Raw genomic sequence first — 15,000 nt, 5'->3', positions numbered from 1 at the left:
TGTGGTAAATGTAGAGTATAAAGGGAATGGCAAAAGCATGGGGGGGTGGAAACTAAAACATGGTAATGATCTGTCATGGTCTGTCATGGTCTGTAATGGTCTGTCGTGATATGTCATGGTCTGTAATGGTCTGTAGTGGTCTGTCATGATCTGTAATGGTCTGTCGTGATATGTCATGGTCTGTCATGGTCTGTAGTGGTCTGTCATGATCTGTAATGGTCTGTCATGATATGTCATGGTCTGTCATGGTCGTACGTTACTGACACCCCAGTTATTTTTTGCTCCAGGTAAGAAGAACTCTGTCCTGCTGCGGACGGGCTCTGCGGACCCGAGCGGGGGGGCACGGGGGGGGCGGTATGGCTCCTGCGACAGCGAGATCGTTCATCAGATCGTGAAGCACGACCAGGACATGGCGGCACACACCCTCCAGGACCTGCCCGCCCCGCGAACTGTCATCTGGGCGCCCCTGGTCCACGCGCCGCTCCAGACAGCCGCTGCCACCACCAGCGTGGCCATCGCCCTGACGCACCACCAGCACCCCCAGCACCCCATCTACCTGCCCCCCCCGCCGGCAGCCTCACCCTCCACCCACACGCCCTCCCCTCCCCGGGGCTCCCCTCTCTCCCTGGCCTCCTGCCAGGATCCCCAGGCCGGCAAACCCCCCCTGCCTCCCAGGTCCCACCCTAATCTAGCCTCAGGCTCCCGCCCGGCTTCTATCAGCTCTCTGGGGGCTCTGAGTGGAGGGGGAGGGGGGGTGGCCCCTCGAGCGCACGCCCCCAGATCCCCGTCCGGTTCTGTGTCATCCGCTTCTTCCCAGAACCAGCCGGGGGTCTACCCCGTCCCTCCTCCCACGAGCCCCCCTCCTCCTCCTCCCCCTCCCACTCCCCCTCCCATTCCCAGCCGGGGCGGGGGGAGAGGCAGGGGAGAGGAGCCTCAGAAACAGCCCCAAGTCCCGCTGTCCCAGACGCGAGCCAGCTCTCTCTCCACCTCCCTCCTGCAGCAGCAGCAGCAGCAGCAGCAGCGACGGCCCCCCGGGGGCAGGACTCTGCACTCCAGCTTCCGGGCCCTGCCCGCCCCCCCCTCGCAGAGGCAGACGGGCCGCAGCATCAGTGGCAGCTCCACTCCCCAGCAGCAGGGGGCGCTGGCGGGGGCGGTCGGCAGGCTGTCTCGGGAGGGCCGGCTCCTCTCCGCCTCCCAGCCCTCGCTGCCTCACAGGGGCTCCCAGGGGCAGCTACACCTCCAGCGGCCTGGATCCCGGCAGAGCCACCCGGAGCCGCTGCAGTGCTTCCTGGACCGCAGCCACTCGCAGTACAGCCGCAAGGCCTCCGGGGGCAGCCTCACCCCCTTCCTGCCCTCCTTCTACCCACCATCCCCCTCCTTCTTCTCCACCTCCTTCTCTTCCTCCTCCCCTTCCTCCAACCCCCAGTCTCCCTCCGTCGCTCCCGGGGGGCAGCTGGCCAGGAGGTGCGCGGGCAGCGCGGGCATGCTGTCGGGCACCCCTCCCGGCACGCCAGGCAGCACGGGTCCTTCTGTCAGTGGACAGCAGCAGCAACTCCTTCCTCCTCCTCTTACTACTTCTTCTTCTTCTTCTTCTGCTGCTGCTGTTTTACCTTCCCTCGCTCCTCCTCTCTCCCCCTCCCCCCATGCCTCAGTCCCACAGTCCTCCGCCAGCGCCAAGGCTATCCCACAATCCTCTCCTGCTGTCTCACAGTCCTCCCCCAGCGCCAAGGCTATCCCACAATCCTCTCCTGCTGTCCCACAGTCCTCCGCCAGCGCCAAGGCTATCCCACAGTCCTCCACCAGCGCCAAGACTATCCCACAATCCTCTCCTGTTGTCTCACAGTCCTCCACCAGCGCCAAGGCTATCCCACAATCCTCTCCTGCTGTCTCACAGTCCTCCCCCAGCGCCAAGGCTATCCCACAATCCTCTCCTGCTGTCCCACAGTCCTCCGCCAGCGCCAAGGCTATCCCACAATCCTCTCCTGCTGACTCACAGTCCTCCACCAGCGCCAAGGCTATCCCACAATCCTCTCCTGCTGTCTCACAGTCCTCCGCCAGCGCCAAGGCTATCCCACAATCCTCTCCTGCTGTCTCACAGTCCTCCGCCAGCGCCAAGGCTATCCCACAATCCTCTCCTGCTGACTCACAGTCCTCCACCAGCGCCAAGGCTATCCCACAATCCTCTCCTGCTGTCCCACAGTCCTCCGCCAGCGCCAAGGCTATCCCACAATCCTCTCCTGCTGTCTCACAGTCCTCCGCCAGCGCCAAAGCTATCCCACAATCCTCTCCTGCTGTCTCACAGTCCTCCGCCAGCGCCAAGGCTATCCCACAATCCTCTCCTGCTGTTCAACAGTCCTCCGCCAGCGCCAATGCTATCCCACAGTCCTCCACCAGCGCCAAGGCTATCCCACAATGCTCTCCTGCTGTCTCACAGTCCTCCACCAGCGCCAAGGCTATCCCACAATGCTCTCCTGCTGTCTCACAGTCCTCCGCCAGCGCCAAGGCTATCCCACAATCCTCTCCTGCTGTTCAACAGTCCTCCACCAGCGCCAAGGCTATCCCACAGTCCTTCGCCAGCGCCAAGGCTATCCCACAATCCTCTCCTGCTGTCCCACAATCCTCCACCAGCGCCAAGGCTATCCCACAGTCCTCCACCAGCGCCAAGGCTATCCCACAATCCTCTCCTGCTGTCTCACAGTCCTCCACCAGCGCCAAGGCTATCCCACAATCCTCTCCTGCTGTCTCACAGTCCTCCGCCAGCGCCAAGGCTTTCCCACAATCCTCTCCTGCTGTCACACAGTCCTCCGCCAGCGCCAAGGCTATCCCACAATCCTCTCCTGCTGTCTCACAGTCCTCCGCCAGCGCCAAGGCTTTCCCACAATCCTCTCCTGCTGTCACACAGTCCTCCGCCAGCGCCAAGGCTATCCCACAATCCTCTCCTGCTGTCTCACAGTCCTTCGCCAGCGCCAAGGCTATCCCACAATCCTCTCCTGCTGTCCCACAGTCCTCCGCCAGCGCCAAAGCTATCCCACAATCCTCTCCTGCTGTCTCACAGTCCTCCGCCAGCGCCAAGGCTATCCCACAATCCTCTCCTGCTGTTCAACAGTCCTCCACCAGCGCCAAGGCTATCCCACAATCCTCCACGACTTCCCCACAAACCCCCACTGCTGCCCCTGGCTCTGCTGCTCTAGCCCCTGCGAGCCTGAGCTCCGTGGTGCCGGGAGGAGGCAGCAAACAGCAGCCCCCCCGCATGTGAAGAGCACGCCAGCAACACGCCCCGGAACTGGGACCACAGCCCTGTGACACTGAACCACCTACTCCTGTTCAACAGACAGACAGACAGAGACAGACAGACAGACAGACAGACACACACGCACGCACGCACGCACGCACGCACGCACGCACGCACGCGCACGCGCACGCGCACGCACGCACGTGTTCAGTCCTCAGGGGTCCCAGTCTCTCCTTCTTCCAAACCTCTCATCACCAAAGCATTAACTAAAAAGCAATCCTTTCTTTGTTCGTTTTTTTGCCAGTTTCGTTCAGTGTTGTGTTTTTTTAATTTGTTTTGATAAATTGTATGTATGTAAATATTCATGTAACACGTGACAAAATCTTCTTACCTTTAACCCCACCCCCCAAAAACCCTCTCACCTGTGGGCAGCCGCGATCTCCAGCCGTGTCTCTCTGTGCTTCTCAATGCAGAGCAGGATTCAGTCACACCTTGTGTTATCTGAACCACAAATGAAACCACAGCTTCTGCTATTAAAAAAAAAAGAGTGCATCACGCGGCGGTCAGCTTTTAGAAGCGGACAGCAACGCAAACAAACAGGAGAGCAGCTCCAAACTGAGCCCGCGGTGCTGTTCCGCATGCCCCTCTCCGTGCGAGCGCTGCTCAGCCCGTCAGTACCGCGGTGATCTTTCATCAAGGTCACCTCACACTAGTCCAGGCAGCGTTTATAACGCGTGCGGGGAAGCGGGTTTCAGGATCTCACATCGAGATGGTGGAGATTGCTTCACGTCCATTGGAAACTGTTCAATGTAACTGAGCCACGCCCCCCTGTAGCCAATAGCAGGGGGTGTGGTCATCGAGAGCTTGGCTTGCCCCTCCCCTTTGATGCCAAACGCCTGTCGTGTGTGTGTCGAATCACCAAAGACTCGGTCCTGGAAGCCCACCCCCACAACCCCACACCCCCCCACAACCCCACACCCCTACACCCCCACAACCCCACACCCCCACACCCCCACAACCCCGCAGCCCCACACCCCCAAACCCCCACACCCCACACCCCCCACAACCCCACACCCCCACAACCCCGCAGCCCCACACCCCCAAACCCCCACACCCCCACACCCCCCACAACCCCACACCCCCAAACCCCCACACCCCCACAGCCCCGTCCCTCCCCCGCACAGTGAGTTTCGACTCTTGCTTATATTAACTAGCTGTACATAGTGGGTAGGTTTTTTTTTTTTTCGTGGTTGTAAATATTATAATTTAATGAGAAAAATATTTTAGGGTGGGGAAAACAGAAAATAAGAAATCTTTGTAATGGCAAATCATGTAAATAAAGATGAAAAAAAAAAGAAGAATTGAAACTGATTTTTGTCTTTTTTTGTGGTTTTCGTGTTTTTATTTATTTTTATTTTTTATCTCGGCTGTCATTTTTAAGAAGGAAACTGCAGCACACGGCAGCGTCCACCAGGTGGCGTGGAAAGCGGTATTTAATGTTAGGGCTTTAGGTTTCAAGTCATTAACATAACCACGCCCATGTCGAGGCCAGTAAACCACGCCCTCCGCGGGTGTTCCCGTTGGAAACAATCGAACGGGGGCGTGGCTGGCGTTATCGAACCCCGCCCAGTAGTAGGAGGTCTGTTTTCATTGGTGCTGCTGTGACGTCACGATTCTGGCGCCAGATTGGAAGCGGAAACGCCGTGGTGAATCTAACAGCGCTGTGATTATAATATCGTATATATCTGACGAGAAGATTTTGTTGTGATATATTCTGAAAGAGGAATGGCTTCCGAAGCGGAGAAAGCATTACAAGGTAAGCGTCTAGCTGGCAAAGAGACTGATTCGTTATATATATATACACACACACACAAGGAGGTTGAGTGACTTGCTCAGGGGCTCAGTGAAACAGGGAGTGAGCCGGGATTTGAACCTCCTGGGTTCAAGCCCTCGTCTTTACACACCCGACCACACAGCCTCCTGTATCTCCCCCCTGTAGGGCTGGAGAGCTCCGCGGCGGAGCTGGGAGGGGAGCTGCAGAGGCTGGAGGCGAACATGAGGAAACTGAGCGACTTCCAGAGGAGCCTGCTGAGGGTGAACTCACAACTGGTGAGGAGGAGAGGAGAGGAGAAGAGAGGAGGAAAGGAGGGGAGGGGGAATTGCTGAAAATGTGTTGTGCAATTCTGCGTTGTGTTGATGTGAATGCGTTTCTAATGCTCTGTGTGAATGCGTGGTCTTGTGCGCACGGTTTCTAATGCTCTGTGTGAATGCGTGGTCTTGTGCGCACGGTTTCTCATGCTCTGTGTGAATGCGTGGTCTTGTGCGCACGGTTTCTAATGCTGTGTGTGAATGCGTGGTCTTGTGTGCACGGTTTCTAATGCTGTGTGTGAATGCGTGGTCTTGTGCGCACGGTTTCTAATGCTGTGTGTGAATGCGTGGTCTTGTGCGCACGGTTTCTAATGCTGTGTGTGAATGCGTGGTCTTGTGCGCACGGTTTCTAATGCTGTGTGTGAATGCGTGGTCTTGTGCGCACGGTTTCTAATGCTGTGTGTGAATGCGTGGTCTTGTGCGCACGGTTTCTAATGCTGTGTGAATGCGTGGTCTTGTGCGCACGGTTTCTAATGCTGTGTGAATGCGTGGTCTTGTGCGCACGGTTTCTAATGCTGTGTGAATGCGTGGTCTTGTGCGCACGGTTTCTCATGCTGTGTGTGAATGCGTGGTCTTGTGCGCACGGTTTCTCATGCTGTGTGTGAATGCGTGGTCTTGTGCGCACGGTTTCTAATGCTGTGTGTGAATGCGTGGTCTTGTGCGCACGGTTTCTAATGCTGTGTGTGAATGCGTGGTCTTGTGCGCACGGTTTCTAATGCTGTGTGAATGCGTGGTCTTGTGCGCACGGTTTCTCATGCTGTGTGTGAATGCGTGGTCTTGTGCGCACGGTTTCTCATGCTGTGTGTGAATGCGTGGTCTTGTGGGCACGGTTTCTAATGCTGTGTGTGAATGCGTGGTCTTGTGGGCACGGTTTCTAATGCTGTGTGTGAATGCGTGGTCTTGTGGGCACGGTTTCTAATGCTGTGTGTGAATGCGTGGTCTTGTGGGCACGGTTTCTCATGCTCTGTGTGTGAATGCGTGGTCTTGTGCGCACGGTTTCTAATGCTCTGTGTGTGAATGCGTGGTCTTGTGCGCACGGTTTCTAATGCTGTGTGTGAATGCGTGGTCTTGTGCGCACGGTTTCTAATGCTGTGTGTGAATGCGTGGTCTTGTGTGCACGGTTTCTCATGCTCTATGTGAATGCGTGGTCTTGTGCGCACGGTTTCTCATGCTGTGTGTGAATGCGTGGTCTTGTGTGCACGGTTTCTCATGCTGTGTGTGAATGCGTGGTCTTGTGCGCACGGTTTCTAATGCTGTGTGTGAATGCGTGGTCTTGTGGGCACGGTTTCTCATGCTGTGTGTGAATGCGTTTCTCCGCAGTGCTCCTGGATGACGAACGTCAATGAAATGTCCAAACACCGCAGAGAGAGCCGCTCACAGCCGCCCTGCAGCCGGGAAACCGACGCACAATAGCCGCTACAGAACACCGCTGATCAGCGCGGTTTGTAGGAACTGGGGCTTCTGAACCCGTGTGCGCTTGATACCATTACCCACCGGACCGGACCGGACCGGACCGGACCCGATTCCAGCTCCAGCGCGCAGGAGAGAGAGAGAGAGAGAGTGATGTGTGAATTACGTGCTCGGTTGTTACGAGTTTATTGAAAAAGTGTTTGCTTTTAAGATCGCTTATAGTTTATACAGCTTTAAAGAAGATGAATAAATTATGTTTAAATAAAAAAGAGTTTCTTTCTTTCTTTCTTTCTTTCCCTCCCTCTACGGTCTCTCTCTATAGTAATGCGGTCTCACCAGCACCACCTTCCCTCCACGCTACCTAAGATAAGCTCTCCTATTGGTTGCGGCTCACAAGGCCCATCCTCGTTCGATGGCTCCGTCCAATCAGAGAGCCCGATGTCATATGAAGCACCCTGCGACCACGCCTCCTAAGTCGGAAGAGGAGGCCGAGCGCGGAGCTCAAGGGGAATTGTAGTTCTTTTGTGTTTAACGTTACCTTTGATAGGCTAGAGAACGGTGAGACAAAGCACTACAAGCCCCATGAGCCTTTGCGCGCCCCCACCCTTTCACGTCCTCTGCTATTTTTGTGAATGTTGCGGCTGATAGATCAGACGCCTGTAGGAAGCAGAGAGAAGACATGGTAAGTAGTTCATCTGTCTTTTATTTAACAAGGTTATTTATGGGAGTTTTTCAGTTAACAAATTATATTTTAAACAATACCGCCGCTCGCCAACACCCTAAAGTCTCGTTCGGTATTATTGTTGCGATAAAAACACAACAGCAAAACATTATTATTATTATTATTATTATTATTATTATTATTATTATTATTATTATGCTACTGCTGTATGAATAACATGACAACAGTGTCTAGCGGGTTAGTAATATCTCGCTAATTTAAATATGAAATCACTTCAAACACCCGATTGAATGATTTATTGAGTGATATATTTTTTTTTAATAAAAGTACCGCTCCTCGGTGCGGTGTGACACTCAAAAAACCGATCATCTTACAATATTAACAATCCTAACGTCTAGTGATGTTTAGCCAGCATACCTGGGGTACCACAGCGATGGGAATCAGACTCCCGCTGCACAGCGGTGTGATCCAGTCCTGGTTTCACTGGGAGTTTAATAATCAGACACACCTGAGCTTGTTAGCTAGACACACTGGGGCTGATTAAGCTGGTAGCAGTAAAACCTGGACTGGATCACACTGCTGTGCAATAGGAGTCTGATTCCCATTCGTGGTATTGAGGTGCTTGTTTTAATGCTCTGGTTTTGAAAGCTGAGCTCCAGTCTCTGTGCTTCAGTGTGTTTTGGGGGAGGGGGAGGGGTCTACTCTTCTAATTAAAGAATCAGACTGTAATAACTTGTGTTGTGAGTGCCAGGGTGCAGCGCAGTCGGGACAGGGGGCTGCCTGCAGCTTTTAGGGAACTAAACACGACAAGAAACTTGATAAGTTCAATGGCAAACGTTTCCACTAGAAGTCTTTCTCAGCGTCTTCAGTGTAAGTTCAATTGCAAACGTTTCCATTAGAAGTCTTTCTCAGTGTCTTCAGTGTAAATTCAATGGCAAACGTTTCCACTAGAAGTCTTTCTCAGCGTCTTCAGTGTAAGTTCAATGGCAAACGTTTCCACTAGAAGTCTCTCTCAGCGTCTTCAGTGTAAATTCAATGACAGACGTTTCCACTAGAAGTCTTTCTCAGCGTCTTCCTGGTCAGACCCTGTCCAGAATCTCATCCCTGTGCCTCGGGACCTGACTGTATTGTATATGGCAAGCCAGCAAATTTAGAAATATCTCAGATTGACTCCCTGTCTAGTCTGAGATACCTTGAAATGGGCCGAAAGTCCATTCAAAACATAGAGCATTTTCACAGGAAGTGAGTTTGAGATATCTTGAAGTGTTGGGATATCTTGAAATGGAGTTGGTTTGCGATATCTGCAGTTCAGTTGAAGATCTCTTGAAATGCATTTGGAGATATCTCTAAGTGATCTCTTGAAATGCATTTGGAGATATCTCTAAGTGATCTCTTGAAATGCATTTGGAGATATCTCTAAGTGATCTCTTGAAATGCATTTGGAGATATCTCTAAGTGATCTCTTGAAATGCATTTGGAGATATCTCTAAGTGATCTCTTGAAATGCATTTGGAGATATCTCTAAGTGATCTCTTGAAATGCATTTGGAGATATCTCTAAGTGATCTCTTGAAATGCATTTGGAGATATCTCTAAGTGATCTCTTGAAATGCATTTGGAGATATCTCTAAGTGATCGCTTGAAATGCATTTGGAGATATCTCTAAGTGATCTCTTGAAATGCATTTGGAGATATCTCTAAGTGATCTCTTGAAATGCATTTGGAGATATCTCTGAGTGATCTCTTGAAATGCATTTGGAGATATCTCTAAGTGATCTCTTGAAATGCATTTGGAGATATCTCTAAGTGATCTCTTGAAATGCATTTGGAGATATCTCTAAGTGATCTCTTGGCTTGCTGTGATTGTAAGCCTGTGTGTGTTGCTGCTTGCAGGGAGACTTGGCTGACAGTGCAGACAGGAAGCAGCAGGGGGTGCTGGATGCGCAGGAGTTCGACCGCCAGTTCGAGGAGATCGTGAAGGAGCTGACTGAGCCCGACCTGAACCACCCGGAGATCGGGGACGCCATCCGCAGGCTGAGAGAGGTACTGCAGCACACACTGATTCCACCAGTACAGTACAATACAATACAGAACAATACAGTACAATCTTGCATTTCATATACAGCCTCCCTGTGTGCATCACAGAACATTTTACATTATATATATTACTTTAAAAAGTTTCTTTTATTGAAAGCGCAGCAAAGTGTAATAAAGCACAGTGAAAGCGTGTGTGTGTCCTGTACTGTAATGCTGTGTGTGTGTCCTGTACTGTAATGCTGTGTGTGTGTCCTGTACTGTAATGCTGTGTGTGTGTCCTGTACTGTAATGCGTGTGTGTGTCCTGTCTGTAATGCTGTGTGTGTGTCCTGTACTGTAATGCTGTGTGTGTCCTGTACTGTAATGCTGTGTGTGTGTCCTGTACTGTAATGCTGTGTGTGTGTCCTGTACTGTAATGCTGTGTGTGTGTCCTGTACTGTAATGCTGTCTGTGTGTCCTGTCTGTAATGCTGTGTGTGTGTCCTGTCTGTAATGCTGTGTGTGTGTCCTGTACTGTAATGCTGTGTGTGTCCTGTACTGTAATGCTGTGTGTGTGTCCTGTCTGTAATGCTGTGTGTGTGTCCTGTCTGTAATGCTGTCTGTGTCCAGCGTTCTAGTACTGGCTGTGTATTTGTGATCTGACTCCACTCCGCCCCCTGCTGGCTCTCTCGTGCAGGTGCTGGAGTACAACGCCCCCGGGGGGAAGAGGAACCGCGGCCTATCAGTCATCGCCTCGTTCAGAGAGCTGTCCCGCCCCCAGACCCCCGACGCGGAGAGCGTGCAGCGCGCCCTGGTGGTGGGATGGTGCATTGAGCTGGTGGGTGAGACCGCGCTGTCAGAGCAGGGTTAGCATCGTCTGTGCATCTGCCAGGCTAACGTCTCATTGGAGGGGAAGGGGGTACAGTGGAGAGGGAAGGGGGTACATTGGAGAGGGAAGGGGGTACATTGCAGGGAAGGGGGTACAGTGCAGGGAAGGGGGTACAGTGGAACAGGGTACAGTGCAGGGAAGGGGGTACAGTGGAAGGGTGTACAGGGATGGGGAAGGGGGTACAGGGGAAGGGGGTACAGTGCAAGGGGGTACAGGGACGGGGAACGGGTACAGTGGAAGGGGGTACAGGGACGGGGGTACAGTGCAGGCGGTGTTCATACTCGTGTCACGTGACATGTGGTTTATCACTGTGTCTCTCCCCCCTCTCTCTCTCTCAGCTGCAGGGACGGGGGTACAGTGCAGGCGGTGTTCACACTCGTGTCACGTGACATGTGGTTTATCACTGTGTCTCTCCCCCCTCTCTCTCTCTCAGCTGCAGGGACGGGGGTACAGTGCAGGCGGTGTTCATACTCGTGTCACGTGACATGTGGTTTATCACTGTGTCTCTCCCCCCTCTCTCTCTCTCAGCTGCAGGGACGGGGGTACAGTGCAGGCGGTGTTCATACTCGTGTCACGTGACATGTGGTTTATCACTGTGTCTCTCCCCCCTCTCTCTCTCTCAGCTGCAGGGACGGGGGTACAGTGCAGGCGGTGTTCATACTCGTGTCACGTGACATGTGGTTTATCACTGTGTCTCTCCCCCCTCTCTCTCTCTCAGCTGCAGGGACGGGGGTACAGTGCAGGCGGTGTTCATACTCGTGTCACGTGACATGTGGTTTATCACTGTGTCTCTCCCCCCTCTCTCTCTCTCTCAGCTGCAGGCCTTCTTTCTGGTGGCCGATGACATCATGGACGCCTCAGTGACCAGGAGGGGGCAGCCTTGCTGGTACAAGCGGGTCAGTATTAGGGATGTCATGATATGCAGAGTATAATACCGTAGGCATCACAATACGATATGTATCACAACGTGCTGGTCAGCGTACATGGCGCTAATCATATTGTTACTTTATTAGTATTTCTAAAGTTGTGGTTCTGGATACAAAGATGAGAATCAGACTCCCGCTGCACAGCAGTGTGATCCAGTCCTGGTTTCACTAGGAGTTTAATAATCAGACACACCTCAGCTTGTTAGCTAGACACACTGGGGCTGATCAAGCTGGTAGCAGTAAAACCTGGACTGGGTGACACTGCTATGCAATAGGAGTCTTACTTCCATCCCTGTGTGTGTTACCTAGAGTGTGCTGGATTGAACTACCTCTCTCTCTCCCTCTCTCTCTCTCTCTCTCCCCTCTCCCTCTCCCTCTTCCTCTCTCTCTCTCTCCCCCCCTCTCTCTTTCTCTCTCTCTCCCCTCTCCCTCTCCCCTCTCCCTCTCCCTCTCCCTCTTCCTCTCTCTCTCTCTCCCCCTCTCTCTCTCTCTCTCTCTCTCTCCCCTCTCCCTCTCCCTCTCCCCTCTCCCTCTCCCTCTCCCTCTTCCTCTCTCTCTCTCTCCCCCCCTCTCTCTTTCTCTCTCTCTCTCATATGCTGTTGTTCCTGGCAGGGTGGGGTAGGGCTGGATGCCATCAATGACTCCTTCCTGTTAGAGGCCGTGATCTACAGACTGCTGAAGAGATACTGCAGAGCCCAGCCCTGCTACCTGAACCTCATCGAGCTCTTTCTAGAGGTACAGACCACTCCCTGCACGACCACAGCTCCCATTGCAATACTGCAGAGCCCAGCCCTGCTCCCTGAACCAATGAGCTCTTTCTAGAGGTACAGACCGCTCCCTGCACGACCACAGCTCCCATTGCAATACTGCAGAGCCCAGCCCTGCTACCTGAACCTCATCGAGCTCTTTCTAGAGGTACAGACCACTCCCTGCACGACCACAGCTCCCATTGCAATACTGCAGAGCCCAGCCCTGCTACCTGAACCTCATCGAGCTCTTTCTAGAGGTACAGACCACTCCCTGCACGACCACAGCTCCCACTGCAATACTGCAGAGCCCAGCCCTGCTCCCTGAACCACTGAGCTCTTTCTAGAGGTACAGACCACTCCCTGCACGACCACAGCTCCCATTGCAATACTGCAGAGCCCAGCCCTGCTCCCTGAACCACTGAGCTCTTTCTAGAGGTACAGACCGCTCCCTGCACGACCACAGCTCCCACTCCAATACTGCAGAGCCCAGCCCAGCTCCCTGAACCACTGAACTCTTTCTAGAGGTACAGACCGCTCCCTGCACGACCACAGCTCCCATTATGAACTAATATTAGCCCTATTGCCCCGTCTAGTCTTACTGCTGTTAATGCAATGTTTTGGGTTTTCTTTTTCCCCTAATGTCCACCCCTCCAGACCTCCTATCAGACCGAGCTGGGCCAGGCGCTGGATCTGATGACCGCCCAGCCGGACCGGATTGACCTGACCCGGTTCACTGAGGAGAGGTGAGACTGGGGGAGAGAGAGAGAGAGGAGAGAGAGGGAGAGAGAGAGAGAGAGAGAGAGAGAGGCTCAGTTTGTACTCTCCTGCTCCAGAGACACACAGATACAATTCTTTTGTGTTCTCTAATGCCTTGGGACTGTGGCTGTGCTTGTTACACACGCAGACGAAAACAAAAACCATAACCAGATGATCTCTCCTCTCCTCCTCCTCTCCCCTCCTCCCCTCCCCTCCTCTCTCTCCTCCCCTCCTCTCCTCTCCAGGTACAAAGCGATTGTGAAGTACAAGACTGCTTTCTACTCCTTCTACCTTCCTGTTGCTGCTGCCATGTATCTGGTGAGAGATGTTTTATAAGCTGCAGCGTCACACAAGAGCAGCTCCACAGCCAACCCTGACATGACAGCTTAACATTCATGAGACGTAAAACAAGCGAGGTCCTGTTGGAAGAGACTCTGCAGCACCACTGACTCCCTGTGTGTGTGCGTGTGTGTGTGTGTGTTGATGGTATTGATCGTGTGTGTTGATCTTGTGTATTGATCGTGTCTCTGCAGGCTGGTATTGACTGTGAGGAGCAGCACAGCAATGCCAAGGCAATCCTGCTGGAGATGGGAGAGTTCTTCCAGATACAGGTACAGCAGCAACGCCTTCTGCAGTGTGAATGTGTGTGTGTGTTTGCGTGCATGTGTGTGTGTGACAGTGTGTATGTGTGTGTGTGTGTGTGTGTGTGTGTATTGATGGTATTGATCGTGTGTATTGATGGTATTTATGGTGTGTATTGATGGTATTGATCGTGTGTATTGATGGTATTGATCGTGTGTATTGATGGTATTGATGGTGTGTATTGATGGTATTGATCGTGCTGCTCGTCGGCAGGATGATTTCCTGGATTGCTTCGGCGACCCCGCGGTGACGGGGAAGATCGGGACGGACATCGAGGACAACAAGTGCAGCTGGCTGGTGGTGGAGACGCTGAGGAGAGCAAGCCCGGAGCAGAGGAGGGTCCTGGAGGTGAGCAGAGAGAGAGAGAGAGAGAGAGCCCGGAGCAGAGGAGGGTTCTGGAGATGAAGGGGCTCTGTAACAGAGAGGGATCATCGTGAGCCGGGTCAGGATTAACTAGCACCCCTTTTCTTGTACCCAAAAACACACATTGGCTGCCTTTCCCAGTGTTTGTCTGCCTGCCTCTCTCTCTCTCTCTCTCTGTCTCTGTGTCTCTCTCTCTCCCTGATCCCTCCTCTCTGTGTCTCTCTCTCTCTCCCTGATCCCTCCTCTCTGTCTCTGTGTGTCTCTCTCTCTCTCCCTGATCCCTCCTCTCTGTCTCTGTGTCTCTCTCTCTCCCTGATCCCTCCTCTCTGTCTCGCTGTCTCTCTCTCCCTCTCTCCCTGATCCCTCCTCTCTGTCTCTGTGTCTCTCTCTCTCTCCCTGATCCCTCCTCTCTGTCTCTGTGTCTCTCTCTCTCTCTCCCTGATCCCTCCTCTCTGTGTCTCAGGAGAGCTACGGACGTCATGACTCGGAGAGCGTGTCTCGTGTGAAGTCTCTGTACTCAGAGCTGGGAATGCCGGCGCTGTTCCAGGAACACGAGGAGAGCAGCTTCCAGCGGCTGCGCGGGCTGATCGAGCGCCACGCCAACACCCTCCCCCACGCCGTCTTCCTGTCCTTCGCACACAAGATCTACAAGAGGAACAAGTGAGGGACGGAACAGAAAAACAATATATACTGTATATATATTTATCAAATTTGAAAACGGAAAACTGCTCTGTACCAAAAGATGCAAAATCAAAAAAGAAAAAGGTCATTTAGGTACAAAAAAAAAAAAAAATCATCTGTTCTATCGGAATACAGTAACATACTGTGCACTAAACTACACTGAGATCTCGTTTTAAACACCAGTCCTGGTTTCACTGGGAGTTTAATAATCAGACACACCTGAGCTTGTTAGCTAGACACACTGGGGCTGATCAAGCTGGTAGCAGTGAAACCTGGACTGGATCACACTGCTGTGCAATAGGGAGACTTTCTGCTTGTTTGAATGTGTTGTTCAGAGTGACTTGGAGCTGCAGCAGAAAACAAGGCAATGTAAATGCATCTACACTGAGTTGAATTGCATTGTAATGTAATGTAAATGCATCTACACTGAGTTGAATTGCATTGTAATGTAATGTAAATGCATCTACACTGAGTTGAATTGCATTGTAATGTAATGTAATGTAAATGCA

The 15,000-nt window shown here is 52.7% G+C and overlaps 2 protein-coding genes across 2 annotated transcripts in view; both read left to right on the top strand.

Moving 5' to 3' along the window:
- LOC117395127 (potassium/sodium hyperpolarization-activated cyclic nucleotide-gated channel 4) overlaps positions 1 to 4,462 on the top strand; it is a gene marked incomplete at its 5' end in the record, with an annotated part of 7,754 nt that extends 3,292 nt beyond the window's left edge. The window contains one exon of the mRNA XM_059021408.1: positions 288 to 4,462. Within this exon, the coding sequence (XP_058877391.1) occupies positions 288 to 3,256 (2,969 nt within the window). The remainder of the gene's footprint in view (positions 1 to 287) is intronic.
- Positions 4,463 to 7,348: 2,886 nt separating this feature from the next.
- Positions 7,349 to 14,574, top strand: LOC117395642 (farnesyl pyrophosphate synthase). The gene is made up of 10 exons (XM_059021406.1): positions 7,349 to 7,472; positions 9,365 to 9,514; positions 10,183 to 10,323; positions 11,190 to 11,270; positions 11,913 to 12,035; positions 12,704 to 12,792; positions 13,051 to 13,123; positions 13,339 to 13,416; positions 13,661 to 13,795; positions 14,274 to 14,574. The coding sequence occupies exons 1-10, from the start codon at positions 7,470 to 7,472 to the stop codon at positions 14,472 to 14,474; spliced, it is 1,074 nt and encodes a 357-aa protein (XP_058877389.1). The 5' UTR covers positions 7,349 to 7,469; the 3' UTR covers positions 14,475 to 14,574.
- Positions 14,575 to 15,000: the final 426 nt, after the last annotated feature.

The sequence above is a fragment of the Acipenser ruthenus genome, unplaced genomic scaffold, assembly GCF_902713425.1.
Source record: "Acipenser ruthenus unplaced genomic scaffold, fAciRut3.2 maternal haplotype, whole genome shotgun sequence".
Lineage (NCBI taxonomy): Eukaryota > Metazoa > Chordata > Actinopteri > Acipenseriformes > Acipenseridae > Acipenser > Acipenser ruthenus.
The sequence above is the reverse complement of the archived record's forward strand: the minus strand, read 5'-3'. Positions and strand labels throughout refer to the sequence as shown.

Bases quoted from the DNA above. Each gene is read 5' to 3' on its own strand.
- LOC117395642 (XM_059021406.1), top strand. The intron at 12,036-12,703 runs GTACAGACCACT...CCACCCCTCCAG, and splicing joins TCATCGAGCTCTTTCTAGAG to ACCTCCTATCAGACCGAGCT. The intron at 13,124-13,338 runs GTGAGAGATGTT...GTGTCTCTGCAG, and splicing joins TTGCTGCTGCCATGTATCTG to GCTGGTATTGACTGTGAGGA.